Raw genomic sequence first — 15793 nt, 5'->3', positions numbered from 1 at the left:
ACAATAAAGCATTTTTCCTCTTCATCTAATGAGGATTTTGAAAGGATATACAAATCTTTCTTTTTTTATCTCTATCATATACAAAAAGAAAAAAATAACAAGAACTAAAAAGAAGCAAAACAAATTACTGTTGTATCCCATAGTTAAGACAAAATGGAAATTAGCTACATACTGAAGATAACTTTGAAACCAGTATTAGGTGAAATTTTCAGTAAAGATGGCATGACTGTTGATTTTTACAGCAAATATACTGTAGCAATATAAAAAGATCTGTTCACTACTGGATCCCTGAATAGGATAAAAATAGATTTATGTTCATAAAGAAACTGTTTGTCAGGACACTTCTTCAGTTTATAAAATATATAAGTTGTGCTGAAAATAGAAATTGTAAAAATGCATTAATGTATTTGAAGTTTTTATGATAATTTTAAAATTGTTTAAATTAAGTAGAGAACACATCCACAAACAGTTGTCTTAATTTTTTAATAAACACAACAAAAACACTAATCCATAATATAATATAATATAATATAATATAATATAATATAATTAGGCTAAAATATTAAGATGCTCCTTTACTAAACTTTACAGTGAATGAATATTCATCAGGAGGTTACTGGATTACTGGAAACTTTTCTTAATCTAACCAGTCTGGATAAATAAAGGTTAAATTAAAACTAAAATAAAACATTTTCTCCGACCATGATAATGCAAACACCATGCTTAAAAATAAAATAAAGGTCCAAGCACATCTCCAGTCAATGTGCTCCATCATCCTAATCTTTCTTTTATTTGTCCAAAAGCTTTGGTTTTCATGCAAACTTGTAAACTTCAGTCAAACCTCTTGTTTTTAGAAATCAGCCTCATCTTTAGTTATGCCAAATAAATTTGACCTTTGATAGAAACATGTTCCAACATCTTCATCTTCATGGCTGCTTAGTGATTTGCCAATTTCTGTATTTTTGACAGTCTAAGCTGTTTCCCCCCTCTTGTTTAGGTCATTTTTAGACATCTACAAAAGTTAATGTTTTATACTAGAGCACCGATGTTTAATATTGTTTATCGTATTGGTTACCAGTTTAAACAGCTTCTACAGTGGTTTAGAGATTACTCCAAGGGTCATATTCAGTCATGGAGCAGAGATTAATGCTGTTGTGTGACAGCTGGGTTCAACTTTCCTCTGGAACGTCTGTGCATGCAGTTTGACCCACAGTCTAAAAACATGCATGTTAGGGACAAAAGAGTTTCTAAATGATCCTGAGCTATGAGTGTGTATAGTTGCTTGATTCGTGTCTCTGAGTTGTTGTTTTGATGGATTGGCTGCCTGTCCAGGAGGTAGCGCCCCTTTGACTGCTGGAGATCAGCAACATCAAGACCCTGAACAGGATTAGGGAGGCATAGAAAATGGATGGATTTCCATTCTCACACCTACAGTGAGCTGACTGACCTTACCTATTTGTCTTTGTGCTAATTTAAATAAATGCTAAAACACGTTAATTATACACTTGAGAAGTTACCACCTGCTGTAAATTATGACAGCACATTCTGGACTGGAACATTAGCATAAACTATTGTTCCAAAGTTTGGGATAACTTGTAAAGTGTCAGAATCAACTTTGAAGTCAGAATTGTCAAAGAAACATCTCAGACTCTCAGGCAATGGAAAGTGGCACAGAAAAAATGTAATGGACAGATGATTTTAGGTCTGAGGTCTTCTGATGAACATAGCATTTGAGAACAAATGGAGTGGTGCAAGAAAAGTGCTTAAGAGTGCCAGTCAAGGATAGTGGAAGGATACGATGCCCCCAGGGAGTTTTTAGAGGTTCTTGATCCAGAGAATGCTCAAAGTGGCATCTTGATGAAGCATTTCTTCCTCTTTGCCCACATCTCTCCACAGGCTGCATTGGTTACGAAGAAACCATGGATGCGAAGCAAAATAGGGTCTGCTGTTTGTGTATCTGGTGACCGAAGCCTGGCCGAAAATACGACCTGAAACTGGCTGCCTGAGCTTCTGCAAAAAAACAATCTGAGCCAAAGATTCTCAAAGAAGAGAGGATGTCCCTAATTACTTTGAAGAAGCAGTTTTCCCTCTATGGCCCTGAGAGAAGAGGGCATAGGACCCACAGCTACACACTCTGCCACCTGTGCCAGTCTGAGAAGACCAGGGTACACAACACAGCAGGCATGTCAGGGATAACGTTGAGGAGACTTTAAAGCAGGATTAGCTAAACCATGTCCAATTGTGTAAAAACTAAAAGTTGAAAGGTATGAAAACATTTGCAAGGCACACTGTGTTAAAGGAAGTTTTTATACTTCTAACTGGAACTGCTCATCTTACATAGGCCCTGTGGGATTACCTCAGATTTGCTTTGAGGTATTCCAGTCCAACAAAGTATTAGTGCTTTGACACAGGTAAGAAAAAAAACAACCCAGCAAATTTAAATGCAGTAAGAAATATCCCCTCTAATAAAGTCCAGTAACAGAATGCCCTAAAACAATACGGTTCTCTCACTATAGAAGCTTGGAGTCAATTACTCAAGAGGATTTTCACACATGGATGATTAGTCAGTAAGAAAAGTGAACAAATTAGTATTTGCAAATTTCTCATTAAACAGCTTTTCATCATATTTTCTGTATTTATTAAAATGTACTTAAAAGAGATTCATCACTAATTGAATGCAAGAATGTCCCTGGATATGCTAGGAGGACTTTGTGTAAAGTGAAAAAGTCGGTGCTTACAGTTTGCATGACCTGTCCTTCGCTGCCTGCTGCTGCTGCAGTTAAAGAATAACTCATCCTGTCTGAGCGGCCTCTCCATGGCCTCTATTGTGCGCACCAAGAGGGAAAGAGGGAGATGGGAGATATGGGGAGGGAGAGAGGGAGAGATGCCTGATGGACTCCACAGCATCACTCTCCGGGGAGACTGAGCGGGCATCACCATCAAGCAGCCTCTGACAGCTCATACCACGCCTGAGCAGCTCTCTGACGAGCTGCGGCAGTGCTCAGAAAGGGGAAGGAGGAGCCTCGGATGGGCATGGCGGGGAGGGGGGACGTGCACACTCAGCAAAAATTCAGTGCTGTAGAGAGGCACGTTAGCCACAAGGGTTATTACTGTGGAGCAGGCCGTGGGACTGCAGTTCTCCGATACGGCCCACTGATTCGCACAGCGCTGCAGTTAGCTGGAGGCCATACTGCAGAGATGTGCCCTCCATTACAGACTGCAGGGGCCTCACTGTACAACCAAGCTTATGGTGACAAGGGAGGACTCTCGCTGAGCTTTTTTGTGCGTAACAGGCCAGCTCTTCTTATTACTATCTGCTAAACAAACTCTACAGAAATCCTCTTATACTGTGCATCAGATATGGCATCTTGCAAAACTGTTCACATGTATGCCATAACGTTTATTCTGGTCTCTTACCTTCTTCTTCTTGTTTGCTATTTGCTTTGCATGGCTTGTGGCAAACTGCAAACCTTGTCATTGCTTTTTTCAGCAATGCTTTACTTCTTGCCACTGTTGTAGAGTACACAACTAATAGTTGTCCTGTCAACAGATTCACTCATCTGAGGTGTGGATCTCTGCAGCTTCTCCATAAGCCTCTTGGAAGCCTTTCTGATTAATCATGTTCTTGCCAGACATGCCAGTTTGGGTTTACATTTGTTTCATACTGTATTGAATGATGAGTTGAACATTTCTCCATGAGAAGTTCGTGTTTTATTGCCTATCCTTACTGTTAACCTCTCCACAACTTTATCCCTGATCTGCGTGGCGTGTTCCTTGGACTTTCTGATGGTGTTTGTTCACTAATGTTCTCTAAAAAACATGGAAAGCCTTCATAGAACAGCTGTTTTTTTGTAAGATTAAGATACACACAGATAGACTCTTATTTACTAATTAGGTGACTTATTAAGGGAGTTTTATTTCACTGGTAAACATGGGTCTGAATTCAACTGCATATGGTACTTTTCAGATTTGTATTTAAAAAAAAACATACATCCTTTCCTTTCACTTCACACTCATACTCAGTTGTGTTTCACATAAAATCCTAATAAAATACCTTTACGTTTGTGGTTGTCACAATACAAAATGTGACAAAGTGAAAATTTCTGCAGGGCACTATAGATGTGAAACAGTTATTTTATAATCAGGGAAAACACCTTCAAATACTTTAATTCATTTTATGGTGTTACAAAACTCAGTTTTAAATATTGCCAAAAACCATGTGGTTTAGGATTTGAAAAAATAACAACAACAAAAATACTTCTTTCTTGGTATTAATTTTGTTGATAGTTTGAATATTTTAAGCACTGGAAAAGCTTAAATTCAATATATATATATATTATTTTCAGGTTTTGAAGAAAATACATTGTGGTTAAGGGCTGCTAGAGTGGCTTCTCATAATAAAAAACACCCCACATCTTGTATGTGCTTTTTTCCTATATAAATTATGATAAATATTAATAAGTCAGAACTGCACCATCAGAAATGATCTAAACAGCCTCCCTTCTGCACCGCAGGCTGGACTCAGGTCAGATCTGACTGTCCTGACGGGAAGCAGCTGAGATAAGTGCAGCCGGCGTATCTGCCTGTGGTTGGTGAAATGACGCGTGAAAAACGCGTTGTGACAGAGGAGGCGGCGGTTCACTAAATGATGCCAGAGGGAGCGACATCAGGACATCAGATCATTACTACCACAGGTGGATATTGCATCTTCCTCACTTTTTTTTAATGGCCATTTAGATTAAATGACATGTAAAAGCCTGTGTTGTATGCCAGTACCCAACAATGATAAGACGCATTTGTTTAGTTAAAAATGAATGAAATGATGCCAGAGTTTGATAATGTTCTATAAATATGTATATAGAAAATAAGCACTGTATTTTTCATTGTAAAAAAATCAGATACTTTATTATACATTACTGGGGTCAAGAATGTTGATTTTAAACTTAAACTCGAAGGCATGAAAATTGAATCGTTGAGTTTCAATTCTCCAAAAAGACAGGGCATTACAAAGAAGTGAGATAAAAATCTTATTTGAATTTTCAATCTTCCTGTCTGGTTCTGCGGGTATAAACAACGATGGAAACAAGTGGAGGAAACAAGGGTGCTGAATGTATTCAGACGATGTAAATGCTTCTACTAACTGCAAACTGCAGCCGTTATTTCTGTGTTTTGTTGCTCGAATGCGCTTTCCAATCTAGAGCCATGGGGCTGAAACAATGCGTTGCGCAAAAAAGAGTTTCATTTATCTTTGTCCACGGTGCAGTGAGAGAGAGAGAGAGAGACAAGAGGGAGAGCGCGGGGAAATACTGCATTTTCACTGCAGAGACCGAGGGGCTCAGACAGTGCGCCCTGCAAATTCGCAATGAGTCGATTAACAGTGTCCCGTACAGGTGCAGCTATAAATATATTAATAGCTCAAAATAACTGTACCTCTGATTCTTTCTCTGTTTTTTAATGGCAGAACAATAACGCTGCTGTAGGCCCTATTTTTTACATAAAATGTGGCCAATATGGCCGTCCGGCCTGGGCCCAGCGGTTCCAGAACTCCACAGGCGCTCAAAAACGTTGCTTGTGCCTTCAAACATATTTTCATTGATAACTGGCAAATATATACCACCAAACCAACAGTAGTCTTTTTTAATAGGGATACTATGGCTCTTCAGCCAGGGCGCAACTGTATCAGAGGTTGGCAAAAAAGGGTCTGACATTATTTCCTACAAAGGAAATGATGTCAGCTCCGACCTGGACACATTTTGAAGCTAGTACCTGATATGAGATTCATATTAGAGGCTCAATTTAAGGTTTGTTTTTAAGGAATCTGGAGTGCACTCAAGTAGTTATAGTTCATAACCTCAAATAGTGTTCACATTTGAAGACAATTATTCAACATTGATTATTGAAAACAGTTTGAGATTTATGAAATCGTTACTTTATTTGTAACACAAAACAAAAACAAAAAAACTCCCATTCATGTTTTGCTTAGACAACCATTAAGACAAGCATGATAAAACAACACTAAGAACTGTCTAACCTGGACGGAATTGTTCTAGGCTGATTATAGATTCCTTAAAACCTTCTTTGAAAACTGACAAAGGGAGATTATTTATTTTCTTCCAAAAAAAGGTACAAAAGGTATCAATGCAACCCAGACCTGCAGGTGTAATCACAGCAGGTTATTCCAGCTACGATATAAAGGTTTAAGTTGTTGCACAGATGTGTTCTTGCTCTGTGAGGTAAGTCATATCAGCGTACTGACGCTAGCCTTGGATAAGTGCAGCATTGTTCATCCCAGGGACCTTATGTATCAACCAACTGACAGGACATCAGAGCAGAAGAAAGATAATTATGGCTGGGCTATTTGAAAATTTCAGGACCTATTAACCTTCTCTAACCTTGCAGAGGCTCCTCGTCGGTCCAATTAACAATAATTCATGCTCCACATTTTTAAGATTTTGGTCCCTCTCTTTTTTTAAATATTTGTTTTTTATTCTTGACTGAAACTCACCTGCAGGTCTGGGTTGTCTTCGTGCTGATGGTGCGCTTCTTCCGCAGCCTCCACCAGTCGCTGAGAGAAGGAGAAAGGCCCATTAAGACGTGCACATGTGTTACTTGCAGAAGGCCTCCAGCATTCAGGACATATAGTATTCTTATTTTGTGGACAAAATCAAATTTAGATAATGCACAAAATGTATAAGCATTCGCCACCAAACAAAAACTTCGATTTGACGTTCCCTCTGCAATGCGTGTTGCATGTTTACGGTGTTCACCTATAAGATTCCTATATATGCCTATATTTAAGTGGTGAAAAATACTAAGAATGTTTTTCATTTTTATAATATATTTTAAAATGCATTTGGGAATTTTACGGATTGTATGCATAAAATGCAATCCATATAAACCTTAAAGTCCACATAGCGGCGGGATGATGGATGGAGGCTTGGTGTCGCGGCGCTCACCAAAAGCGCGATAACTTACAGCTGTAATAACGCGGTTCTGGATAAAAAATAAAATAAAATAAATGAAAAAAATAAAAATGTGCTTAGCATTGGTGTTTCTGGGGGAAAAACAGCACTGGAATCGTTCTTGCCTTAGGAGCCAAGCAGGTAATTAACATCTGTCACATGTGTCAAAAATAACTGCAACATAAACACAACTCAGGCTGCTGAGCCAAATTCATTTGACCTCACAGCGAAATCTTGTTTCGTCAGCAAAGAGAGAGGAGTAAAGCATCATGGCTTGAATTTACTGTTTAATGGAGAGGGTGGAGAACGCATATTTTCCTTTTAATAAGATGCACCTTGTTAAAAGCTTCTCGTTCTCCTAAAGCCAAAACACGTTTTGAACCCTGTGATTTGAAGCCAAAATGATTACACGGTCAATTCTAAGTTGATATTGTACTATATGCTTTTAATGCAGCCACATAGTCGCACATTTTTTACATGTAAAATGTAATCCTTACTTATCTCGTAGAATCTCTTTTATTAAATTAAACGCCATAATTCACACCCTAATTGTCGCGACTTATCATACTCTTGGGATCATGCGCAAAGAGATAACCCTTATCATTCCCCAGCAGTCCTTGCAGAGGTGCAGCACTAAAATGCTCCCAAGCTCGTAGGTCTTAGATAAGGTGATGCTGCTCCGAAACATATCATGAAACTAAACAGAAACCAAGAGTTTGTTCTGTAAGAAATGAGAAGAGACTAACCTGTACTACAAAAACACAGACCCCGAGTAACGCAGAAACTCATAAAACGTATTCACCGATTTGAGAATAAAATTACAAAAGCATAACTGACAATTTTCTGAATGGTATTTACTTCAGTTAATGACTTAAATAAATTTATTGACCTTGTTATCATTCTCATCGTATCCCAGACTAATGAAATAACTAAATCATATAATGTTTGAGCTGCATATTTCTAAATGTACTAAACAGCACATCTAAAGGTGGAAAGAGATTTAACAGATTTAATTAGGCGCAGTTTTATGAAACTTGTGCTTTAATTTGGCATTTCCATTTTATGTTGACCATTGTCAATTCCATAATATTTATTTTTGATGACTTTAGTCCGTTTGAAATTGATATATATTTTTAGTCATAATTTATCACTCACTTCGTTTTATCCCTCAAATTACAGAAGAAACACTTTTGAAACACATATTCTATTAGTTCTCTGTGCTGTAAAAACTATTGCTCCACCAATAACAGGTACACTTTGAACATACTATTTAAACACGGATGCCCCAGTATACCACTGAACTCATGGTCTCAATTAATAATTTAAGCATTTTATTTTACTTATTTTGCTGCTACTCCTTAAATACTGCTGCAGTATTAACACCTATCAGGATCTCTGGTTAAGATTTGTTATCAGAGCAGCATTTTGTCAAAATGACAAACTCAGAAAAATCCAACCTTTATTTAAGTACATTTATGAAGTTAAGAAATAAAAACCTATGAGACAATTACTGGTTGCACAATGATTGCCAACAATAATTAAAGAAATATAAAGATTTTCATTTATATTTCACTATTTTAGGTTTATCAGAGTGAACTTTTATTGTTGACCTATTAATATTATGTGACACAAAATAAGTCTTTGTCCCAGCCACTCTTTAAAATGTGCCAGCAGTAGGTAATGTAGGACCCATCCACATACAAGAGGCAAGCAAGACCATCTAAAAGGAGACTTTTAATAAGATAACAGAGTCCAAACTGTTTGTTGATCTTCATTGAGTCAGTAAATGATACTATAAAACAGCTGTTTAGATACATTAATTTTATCTAGAGTCAGAGCAATAACTAAAAAGTTTAAAACCAGTGGATCTGTGACAATCAAGCTGGATGACAACTCAGGTTTATCTTGCCACCATGCAGAGAGAACAGTGTGGTACAGCAGGGGAAAAAAACTCACACTAGGGCAGCTGCAGCAAAATAGTTGCAACTTTAAGTCATCAAGTTTCCATAACAGCCATTTATTCTAAAGCTTTTGTACACATCTTTACCAGGAGTCCTAATAACTATGGAGGGCGACATGTAAGTAGGAGTTTTTGTGAAGATAAATAGCATCATCAGAACATGTGAGATTATTTTATTGAGCTACTACCTTTCAGAAAAGCTAAAACACCCCTGAGCCTCCATCTCAATTTCTAGGGACATCCCAACTCCACCTTTACTGTTCCACAGACTCCCATTTTCTGCTCTGCAGTGAATAAACTGAGCCCTGATTTGTTTTCCTTGACAAGTTGTATTTTTACCTACCCTGGTTGCCTCTGCTTTTCTCTGGAACATTTCCTCCATCTTCACAGCCAGGTTTTTAACCAGCTTCACACCGTCAATCTCCTCCACTCTGATCGACTTTTCAGGCTCTTTATATTTCTGAGAAAATAATCATAAACAAAAGTGACAGCCAGGATGAGTGAGATCTTCAAACACAGGGGGCAACTCATCAAGCCTGATGCAGCTATTCACAATAAATGACAAAATGAGGAAATGATAAGATGTTTCATAACATAGCAGTACTGCATTGTTCCACTTCACTCACTCCAGAGAGGCGAGCGCTGTTAAGTAAGGATTATAAACGTTCATGTGTTTGCTGACATGATGCATGCAGCCAGACTTAGATGAGCGCCTGATAAAACCTGCAGCTCAAAACGACTGACTGTCTTTATCTGCTCTCAGTGATTGCCTGCATGAGCAGGGTATCTTTTTCACTCCGATTGGCTGGAGGTGGCCATGTAGGGGTCGTCATGGTGAGGGGGTGCATGGATGGGAGTGAAGGCTATGCATGGTAAGAGGATAACTGAAATGGAGTCAAAGCACAAGAGAAAGATAATAACATGTCAAGCTCGGGCAAGTCCGGGTAATGAACTACACCTCAAATAATGCTGATTCTGCTGGATGTACAGGACCTCCTGTGGTAGAACAAAAGCTTGCTTCGGCTCAGAGGAATATAGCATTACATAATCCAACACCTGCCTGGCACGCACGCACAGATTGTAACACACATCAAATAAAAACAAAATCCTTCACATTTTCACACTATCAGCTGCTTCCATTAACGTTATCCTGAAAAGAACACAGTAGGCTCACACATTCAAAAGGAATACAGAATGTGTGCAGAGGACACACACACCAGAACATGAGGCGACAAATTACCTACTGAAAGGAAGAGTGTGAATTTGCAGTGGAGCAGAACAGTTCATTTCACGCCTGTCCTCCTCGCCCCAGCACCCCAAGCCCCCAGCCCTGGCACAGACCCCCAGCCTCACCACCTCGCAAGTCTTTATGTCGTAAAGTGGAGGTCAAGCGTCATCTTTCAAAACCCCTGATCATGATTATTGATTAGACTAATGACCGATGCAGGAGCTCTGGGAGCCAGAGGAGCCTCTGAGCTTCCTCAGATTCACAGGAATTGTAATGAAATCAGGGAGATCACAATAAAAAGCAGGTGATGATCATCTTTCTAACAATCTGTCTGTTGGATAACAGCTCGATGCTTTGTGCTGACTGGTTCGAAACAGCTCTCTCCAGATACGCCTGCATGCACAAGAAAATGTGCAGAGTGCTTATATGGCCATTAGAAAAAAATTTGCATGGTGGATGGCAGGATGCGTTTGTACACTGATGAAATGCATGTTCTCTAACATACTGCATGATGCTTCAGTTCACACCACACAGTCAAACCTAGATCTGGTATAAAGGAACTGTTACCTCAGGGCAGGAGAGTCCTGGGTTTTGGGCTTGAAGACGTTTTCTAAATGCCGTTTGGACACTTTCTCCGTATTTTCGAGGAATTCCTCGCTGTGCTCCACTCTCCTCCCAAAGACAAGCAGCTGTGATCTTGGGGTTAATCCTGCTGGTGGCCCTGACTGGGGGACTGGCCTCAGTAGTGGAGTTGGCTCCTTGACGAGGCGCTGTAATGGACCACAGCTCCTACAAACAATAAATTAGTTCAAAGCTGAGATTTTATGAATAACACAGTCTTGAATGCATTTAGGGGAACGATCGAAGTTGTCATCAGTTTTTTAACAGTATTCAAGTTAATACTCAGTGTCATGATTACCTTTTATCTACATGTAAGTTTGCTTCCTATGCAACAGAGAGCAGCCCTACATCATGCTATGTCTTTCAGTTCAGACATAAGCAACTGGAATACAGGAGCTCACACAGACAAGCTGTGAATCTTACTGCATTATATCATATCATATAACAAAGTGATATCACAGCTATTGAACAACTTTGGAAACAGTTATAACAGCCATTTAAACCTGCAACAACAATCAGAATTTATTTAATTCTTTCTTTTATAATTTGCACATACAAAGATCTCTTTACTTTATTAAACATCTTTGTTGGACAGCTGGACACGCCAAGAAAAAGAACCATTTAAAGAAATGATTAAAAGCACAGATTTTAGATTTTTCCTCTTTGTGTACATAATTACAGGAACCTTCTACTGTAAAGCTTCTAAGACCAAGACAAGAAAGAATAGCTAAACCTGCAAAGTTTTATCAGAACTATAAAACAAACAAAACAATTAGAAAAGCTACAGATTCCCTATAGTTTTGTTTAAGTAACCAAAAAGCAACTAAGCAACTGTGTCTCTTTTTTTCTCTCAGAAAGCAAAAAAGAAACCTGAGTCAAGCTGGTGAAAAATTTCTCTAAAACGTATCATTTATTTTAGCATAAACTTACACAGAAGATTTGCTGCATCAATCAGTTTAATCTCTTCCCCAGATTGCTTTCATAATAAAGTTATACAAGTACAAACTACTTTAAAAACCTAATAACAGTCAGCTTTTTTCTAGTACTGCTCTCAAACACCAAATTTCAAGGAAAATGTAAAGATCTCAACTGAACCTCAAAACTCAAGGCATAACAGGTAGAATACAACCTTATTTTTAAATTATTAGTCAGCTGAAAAAGTTGCACATCCAATTGTTAAACATTTTTGTGTAAATTTGTATGTAACAATGAGTTTATGTGTAGGTCAAATTTAAATTTATTTGATTCGTGGGGTTTTAGAAAACACATAAAACAGAAAAATGTCCATGATTTTTGGGATCAATTCAACATTAAATGAAGACAAGTATTACAGTTACAATAACTAGACAGGTCACTAAGGGACTGAATTATTCAACACAGTTTCTAGATTCATTAAAACATAGTTTGGACTAAAATTGGATTCCTACTTTTCTTAAAAAAGTTTAAAATCTCTTCCCTTTGTAAAGGAGAAGGTTGCATGCACAAACCACCAAAGTGTAAGCAAATTTTAATTGATATGTTGACATTGTCGCAATTGAATGGTAACAGATTTCTTTGAATTGAGAAAAAACAATTTAACCTGGGCTTTCCTTCCCATCTCTACTACATTTCTACTGAAACTCTGTTAGCAGTGGCTGGTAGGTGATAAGCTTAACAGGAAGTGCCTGTTGTGCCTCTAAAGTTTTTAGGGTCTTAGGCTGATGTTTGGTGTAACCACACACAATGTTGCCGTTATACAGCATTCATACAGAGGAGCTGTTTACTGCACATCCTCTGGTGTAATCCCAGTGAAGTGAAAAGGACTGGTCACCATTCATCAACCTGACTTCACCATGATTGCCTTGAACCCACCTCTGCCATCAAGTGGTCACAAAGATAATCTGCATCTTGCGTTCTCTATTTATTCCACTATCTTGTTCATCATTTCATCCCCTCCACACACGCTCTTTTAGCTCGCCACGTTCACAGCCGAGGCTCGACGCTCCCCACTCAGGAGAGTTCACAGGAGAGAGGAGATGAGTGAGGGAAACAGAGCTGCGGTTAATGGGTCACGTCAAACACACATGGACTCAAAGACACACTGACACACACCCACACAGCTCTCCAAACACACCTGAGTCTCCTCTAAAATAAGGCCAGAATAAGGCCAAAATGTTCAGCTGAGACACTCAAATATCCCTTGCAGCCATCAGGAGAAAAAGACAACATTACAACATAAGTGGATGTTACTCCATAAACTGTGAGACAAACAAGGAATTCATTTATATTTAAAGAAAAGACTAAGAAGTGAGAAGCATACCTTTTGCAATAGCTGGGAGCCAGAATATTTTGCGGAAATTGATTTGATTTCTCCACCGAATGCGGAGGCCCAAAGCTTTACACTGCCAAAGAAGCGAAAGGAAAACTGATAAATTGGCAAAGAGTCACCAAATTAACTTCAGAAAGAAACATTAAAAGAGTGTAACTAACACACATATGATGGTTTGGGTAACTAAACCAAGACTCCCTGTCTACTGCAGCTGTTAAACATTCGTCTTTATGTGATACCATTAGTCAAATGATCCATATGGCTTAAAATTACACATTATAAGTGAATTTTATTCACCTTTTATGTAATTATTTAAACCGGGATGTCATTTAAACCACTTTTCTGTGAAGCAACAATCTGTAAGGCTTAGCGGAAACGTTGTTTCACATGCTTAGATGTATGTTGTGCCTTTTGGACACTTATTGGAGAAAATGAGAGAAAATGCTTCATAAAAAAAACCAAAAAAACATTTTGTCAGCGGATGTTTGTATGGATGATGCATGCTTATTTTCAGTTTCACTAAACAAGATTGATTAATTTTTTTAAAGTGTTCCTGAAAGCTTCAAATTGTGTCAAAAGGTTTTCCAAATTTTCACAAAGAAGAATAAAAACATATTTCATCCTGTTTTTTCTTTTTTCTTTTTTCAATTTATCATCAATATAAACTTAAACTTTCAAATTCTATGTGAAATCTTTGAGGTGTTTATTGGTTTTGTTATAAAAGGTGCGCAATGCAGTTTTTTTTTCTTCACCGCAAATCCCCTGAAGAAATACTGGATATAATTTACACATTTGTTTTATGATAAACTTTCAAATTTAACCATATCAGCTGATAACGTAACAGCACCCCCAGAAACGATTGATTGGTGTAACATAATACAATGATCAGTGATGTTTTCCTAAATTGTAATTTCTGTTAAGAAGAAAATATAACTTTTTGTTGCTTGTGCTTTTTTAGGCAAATCCATATAGAGGACTCTAATGATGACACATTTATTAAGTATTTCTTAGAATTTAGCTAATCTAAAGCTTAGTTGAGTGAATTATTAACAAGCATTTCAACAAAACAAGCAGTTGGTTGTGTCTGTCACATTTAACAGTTTACCCAACAGCTTTTCATCACTCTGCAAATTTTCTGAAATAGTATAGTGTCCAAACTAAAGTACTATTTTTCCGAGATGCAATGAAGAAATCACAATCAGTCTGAAACATGTTTGATGCTGAACATATTAAGTTGAAATGTTTAGACCTCTTTACAAAATTTAACAAACTGTTTAGATGAGTAAAAAAACAAAACAAAAAAAACTGAGCATCCACCTAATTGTCACTCACACTGACAGAGGGATCCCTTGCTGGGACCCCGTCACCGCCGTCACATTCCAGCCGATGAAGATCCAGAGAAGAAGGAACGTGTGCAAGAATTGGATTCTGCAGATTCCTCCCATTTCCAGCTCTGTGCTACCTCTAGAAAAAATCTGCACAGTGAAAATCCCGTTTGAGCGTGGTGCAGCTCAATCCCCTCCCACAGTGCAACTTCTCCACCTTCTGCTTCCACTGCCAACACGTCCTCAGCCCTACTACTGTATCTGCGTGGGTTTGAAAGAGAGAGAAAGAGAGAGAGCATCATCCACCAGCATGTTTCTCCATCTTTTCCTCCCCCCTACCCTCCTGGAAAACCCACTCGGCTCATGGTGCAGGAATTACAGAGCTCCTCTCTTTGTTTGCAGCTCAGTAGCTTTGAGAAGCAGATTATCATTTTTTTGGAGACAAAGATTGGCTTTATTCCTTTTCTAATGCAAACAGAAAAGCATGCATGGATGTATCAGTCACCAAGTTGCAAAAAAAGAAATAAAATTGGTCACATGTTTGCAGTCTTACTGAGACAAAAACATCACTGTTCTAAAGTTGATGCATAAAACCGCTCTAACGGATAATAACTAATAATACTGCAATTGTTTCCATAATTGCAAAAAAATGGGATTTCCAACCAGTAAAAGCACCTTTTACATCTGATCACAAATTAAACCACATAGAAATAGCCTATGAGTTATAAATGTTTCTGAACACAAAGTTAAAACTGGAAACCATATTGGCTAAATGGTAATTTACTTTACTATCAACCCTCTCAGTGGGAAATAATGATACTGCAGATATCAAGTGAGGGCCTCAGCTCTGCTACAAAAAAGGGAGAAATAAAAAATATAGAGTTATCAACATTGGCGCCAACAAGGGGGGGCCAGGGAGGAACAAGGACCGGACAGGGAAAGTTTCAAAGAGTTGTAACGTATTTTTTAAAATAAATAATTTATTCATTATTATTGTTTTTGCAATTTACTTTATAGTACACTTGCGCACAGTTTTTGAAGAAACTTGGCTGGTAGGTTGTTCTAAACATCTTGGAGAACTAACCCCAGATCTTCTGTGGATGTAAGCTTTCTCACATCCTTCTGTCTCTTCATGTCATCCCAGACACACTCCATGATGTTGAGATCAGGGCTCTGTGGGGGCCATAAATCACTTCCAGTAAGTCTTCTTCTTCTTTACGCTGAGGATAGTTCTTAATGACTTTGGCTGTATGTTTGGGTACACTCACATATCATATTGTAAATTGATAAAAATAAACAATCATCATTTATATTTCTGAAAGCTTTCTTTGTTTAAAGCATTTTTTCACACCTGCCTAACACGTTTGCACAGTACTGTAGAGTCATTAC

General features: G+C 38.0%; 1 protein-coding gene across 4 annotated transcripts in view; it reads right to left on the bottom strand.

Annotated features, from left to right (window-relative positions):
• The window catches only part of LOC124856095 (voltage-dependent calcium channel subunit alpha-2/delta-3-like), a 48764-nt gene extending 34129 nt beyond the window's left edge, over nt 1–14635 (bottom strand). For all 4 annotated transcript variants that reach the window (XM_047346288.1, XM_047346289.1, XM_047346290.1 and 1 more), the window contains exons 1-5: nt 14412–14635; nt 13071–13152; nt 10718–10939; nt 9266–9382; nt 6506–6565 (exon numbers count right to left, since the gene is read on the bottom strand). In XM_047346288.1, the coding sequence (XP_047202244.1) occupies nt 6506–6565; nt 9266–9382; nt 10718–10939; nt 13071–13152; nt 14412–14524 (594 nt within the window). In that variant the 5' untranslated portion in view covers nt 14525–14635. The remainder of the gene's footprint in view (nt 1–6505; nt 6566–9265; nt 9383–10717; nt 10940–13070; nt 13153–14411) is intronic.
• Between the last annotated feature and the right edge of the window lie 1158 nt (nt 14636–15793).

Source organism: Girardinichthys multiradiatus, chromosome 20, assembly GCF_021462225.1.
Source record: "Girardinichthys multiradiatus isolate DD_20200921_A chromosome 20, DD_fGirMul_XY1, whole genome shotgun sequence".
In the NCBI taxonomy this organism is placed as follows: Eukaryota; Metazoa; Chordata; class Actinopteri; order Cyprinodontiformes; family Goodeidae; genus Girardinichthys; species Girardinichthys multiradiatus.
Note: the sequence above shows the minus strand (reverse complement) of the source record. Positions and strands in the feature narration are given on the sequence as shown.